General features: G+C 37.9%; 1 protein-coding gene across 1 annotated transcript; it reads left to right on the forward strand.

Moving 5' to 3' along the window:
* The first annotated feature begins 576 nt into the window (after positions 1-576).
* On the forward strand, positions 577-1,004 carry RPRM (reprimo, TP53 dependent G2 arrest mediator homolog). Its single transcript, XM_040441030.1, has one exon. The coding sequence runs from the start codon at positions 594-596 to the stop codon at positions 1,002-1,004; it is 411 nt and encodes a 136-aa protein (XP_040296964.1). The 5' UTR covers positions 577-593.
* The last annotated feature ends 3,698 nt before the right edge of the window (positions 1,005-4,702 follow it).

Consider the following 4,702-nt stretch of genomic DNA (forward strand, 5'->3'; position numbering starts at 1 on the left):
TGAATGTAGGTCCTCAATATATATGGCCTGCCGCCCAACTCATTTAATAATGTATGCATTTTGTTCAGAGAAATAACATCATATAATTTAATTTAAAAAAAAATCCCATTTATTTTTCAATTTACCTTAATGATGATAAACTCTTTTAGACACTCTTCGGTGTTATTTCCCATCTATATACTTAAACTGTTTTTAGTGTCTCTCTAATGGGCTCCTTGCATGACATAAACCATCAACTAGCGAAATGTATCAGTGAAAGTACAATTGGTTTTCAAAATGAAAGGCAATTGCAGTCAACGACCTTAAGGTGGCGCTGTATCCTTACATCTCCAGTAGATCTCTATTAATGGATTCGAACACCTCCCTCTGGTTAATGGTTGGATCCAGAGCTTTATAATAACCATAGCCAGATAAAGACAGTAGCTTTCTTTTCTGCTTGGCTGCATGTGAACTGAAAGAAACTGATTAAAATTGCAGAAAAAAAAGGCATTCTAAAGACTAACTGTGAGCAAGCTGAGAGGCTTTATTCCTAGCTGTAACATTTCCACCCTCAGTTGGCGAAGCAGCAGGAGAGGGAGGAGAAGGAAAATCCAATGATTAATGGGTTCTTTTCTTTGAATTCTTTTCTTCACTTGCAGCAGCAGAGGGACCACCTGTTTGACTTTTCATTGCTGTGCAATAACTTTGGGACCATGAATCAGACAGATGCTGTGGTTTTACTCACCAACAGTAGCAACATGTTGGGTAACCTACTGGGATGTTGCACCCAAGCGTCAGTGGTAACAGACGATGGCTTTCCGGAACCAGCTGTGGACGAAAAGAATCTTTTTGTTATGAGGGTGGTGCAGATTGCAGTCATGTGTGTTCTGTCCCTCACCGTGGTCTTTGGGATCTTCTTTTTAGGATGCAATCTTCTCATCAAGTCCGAAGGGATGATAAACTTTTTGGTCAAAGAGCGAAGACCATCCAAAGAAGTTGAAGCAGTAATTGTGGGTCCTTACTGAGGGAACCAAGATTGTCAATGTCTTCACAAATATCTGAAGCAACGCCTGATGCCTTTTGTTTCTCTGTCCCGTCTGTTGAAGGAGCAAGATTGATGGCCAGAAATGAAGAGGAGGTTTTTTTTTTGCTTTTATTTTTTTTGGGATGATGGATACGAAGGGGAAAAATGACAAAGGTTTAAGAAGTTGCTTTGAACAATTCTCCGGTGGAACGCCCGAAGTGATGCAAAAACTGAAACAGCACTTTAAAAGAAGAAAGAAAATGGGTCGAGTCACTGATCATCTCTAAAGCTGAGGTTGTGAGTGAGAATGTAACGTACGGTTGTATAAAGTACTGATCCATGAGTTGACTTGGATTCTAGCTTGAAACGGGGGATGTTTCAATACTTTGATTGTAATATTTTTTTTATTACTGTGTGACGTTCTTTTTTTTTTCTTTCCAAGACTATAACTTTGATACTGTATCTTTGATAATTTGAGGCATTATTTATTACTCCTGTTATTTTAGGAAATGTTGAAAATTGTATTTGATTGTTTTTTTCTGTATTTTTGTGGTTTTTGCCTTTTTTAACTAAAACTGTGAATGTTTTCAATCTTTCTAAAATTTACATTTTCTATACTCGATATTGTACTTTTAACCTTTTTTGCTTTTCTCTTGGCTCAAAAGTCCATTTTTTGTGTATGGTTTATCAAGTTCACTAAGATAAAAGGGACATTTCTTTAATCCTGGGTATTTTTTTTTTTTATTCCTAGTAATTATCTGGCTGGGGTGGAGCTTTTAAAAAGAAAGCTGTTTTACCATTCAAAAAAAACAAAAAAAACAATGTACTCGCCAATTTTTGGTTTTTGTAAAAATTTCAACCAGGTAAAAGTGTTGTAAGAACTTTCACATATGATTAAAATGTGAAAAGAAAATCTCTAAAAGAGACTTTCTTTCCTGTGCATGCCTCTATAGAGAAAATATAAAGACAGTTGCCTTGAATCTTCAAGTTTTTATTTGGGATATTTTTGTGTAGTTTTGTGATGTTAAACACTATTTATTACTACCGATTGAAGTACTGCCTTTAATATTATGTATTATATATGTATTTTATTTTTCTGGATGTTACAAGTAAAACTTTAATAGTTTGTTATGTTTATTTAATGCATTTTGCCAATTGTCACCATCTGTCATCTTTTTTCTTAATTTGAACATGAGGAAAGAATTTGGGGGAAAAGGTGATATTTCTTTAATGGCTTGATCTCCGTCTGGATATGGAGATGAGAAAAAAGCTGAATTCATTACTATAAACAGTTAACAAGGGAGCAGGTGCAATTTAGATACGACTGAAAGCCAAGTGACTGGGGGGAGGGGAGCTATAGTATTGTATATTAGATATTCCTATCTTTAGACCTGGCACCTTATGAATAGTTTGAAAAAAAATTGCAAAAATTATAATTACAATTCGTACGCATGTAATTAAATCAATCGCATGTGTCACATCAGCAATGGATATGACTTGTATCTCGTTAAATCTGTAATTCAAATGAAGACCCAGATGTAACAAGTAGAATTTTTATTCTTTACAAGGATCAAGCGCAATACATAAGAAAATCTGTTGTGATAGACGTGCTGGTCCTGACATGTGACAGATGGAACAATTAATAGGTCATTCCAATTCAATGCCTCAGTACAAGGCCAGAGTACAACAATACAAGTACGAGCGGATCAGCTCGAAGCGTGCACTGGAGCGGTTTCCTTTTTTTATATATGACGGACGAGGCTCTATACTTTTACACTATGACATTTCATAAATAAATTATTGGTAAACTTAATCTTGTGCTGGTTTTACTTAAAGGAGTATTTACAAGGTGTTCTACAAGGGCTTCAAGGGTTTTCCCCTTGTTGATGACCGATCGTCAAAAAATCACTGGACATCAGCATCTCCCTCAATGTCTCCTTTTATTTGATTAATCCAAAAACGTGCAAAAAGGTTGCGACGTTTCGGCTACATCGTAGCCTTTTTCAAGCATCTTGAAAAAGGCCATGATGTAGCCAAAGCGTTGCAATCTTTATGGACATTTTTGAATTAATCAAGTGAACCATTGGGCGAGATGCGGACATCCATAGATTTTTTGAAGTTTGCTGAATGTGGATCCTTTGATGGTACGAATTGTTGCATTCCTGATGAGTAATTGTGAGGGACGTTGCTTTTGAATAAACTTTGCTATCCTTAGGATAAGTCATCAATATCAGATCAGTAGGGGTCCAACACCTGGCACTCCCTCCGATCAGCTAGTTCAGGTACCGCCGGCATCGGAAACTATAAAATGGATAAAGCCAAAAGCAGAAGGCTTCTTGCACTGTGCAATTCCCAGCGTCAGCGTTAGCTCCCTTTCACTTGAGTGGAAGATAGGTTGCAAGACCCCGGCAAGGCCACTGCACAGTCCAAGGAACCTTCTGCCCAGAAAAACTGATGGATGGTCATGCCAGGTGTTGAACCTCCACCAATTTAATATTGATGAACTAAGTCCTGTAATACCCCTGTAACTAATATACTAAGCAATGGTCTGCACAAGAGTTAACTTTTGGGGTGTGTCTAATTTTTCATTGTTTGTTCAATGGCCATTACTTAAAGGGCTTTTCGGCAGAATAAACTTTTTAGATAAGGAACAGAGTAGATAAAAAACTTAAGTAAGCTTGACTTTTCCCATGATCCCAATACTTACTTGCACCCTACTGGTCTCTGATTCCTGGTCCCAGCTCAACACACATGCAAGGACAGCAGATGTCTTCTCAACCAATCACTGGCCACAAAGCCGACCCTTCTCTGTCAATGCCATTTCCTGTGTGTCGAGCTGAGACCAGGAAGCAGTAAACGGTGAGGAACGGCAGCAGCAGCAGCAGCGGATCAGTGAGTATTGCTTCTCTTCTTTTTTTTTTTTTAACCCATTCTGTCCCTTATACAAGAAAAATGATCCACCAGACAGCCCTTTTAATACAGCATTATTGTCAGAGTCCCTATCTTGACTTAGTCAAGATGTTTTATGACATACCCCAATAAGGAATAATTCTAGTACTAACGTTATATTACAGTGTATTTACATACGGTGTTAAGGGCTCCATTGCATGGAAATTTTTGGCAGCATTTTAAAACACCATGAATGGAAGTGTTTTTGGTCCTGCTTTTATTTTGTAATATTGCACATAACCATTTTTTCTGGCATTTTTAATCCCCCTATAGTAAAGCCTGTGGGTAAAAATGTAAAAAAAATGCCTACGTAAACCAGATTGTGTTTTGAGCAAAACAACACCCACCCAAAAAACACAATGAAAACAATAAAAATCACATGTGTATAGACTTTTATATAATCTGGCATAGACTTTAAAGGGGTTGTCCACTTTATATATATTGATGACCTATCCTCAGTATAGGTCATCAATATCAGATTGGCAGGGGTCCGACTCCCGCCGATCAGCTGTTTGAAGAGAGGGCCATGCTCATAAGAATGCTGCCTTCTCTTCTCTGTTTATCTGCTTGCTGTCGCAACCGCAGCAGTGAGCATGTGTAATTACAACAAAGTTGTTCCATTAACTTCCCGTCGTCCCATCACTCCAGCGCTGCCACTTCAGTCCTACCTGCTGGTCTGTCGTTACTTGGTTGCAGTGGTAACATAACAAATATCCCATGTTGTGACTGCTGCAGCCAAGCACTGGCTAA

This window comes from Bufo bufo, chromosome 7 (assembly GCF_905171765.1).
Source record: "Bufo bufo chromosome 7, aBufBuf1.1, whole genome shotgun sequence".
Classification (NCBI taxonomy): Eukaryota; Metazoa; Chordata; class Amphibia; order Anura; family Bufonidae; genus Bufo; species Bufo bufo.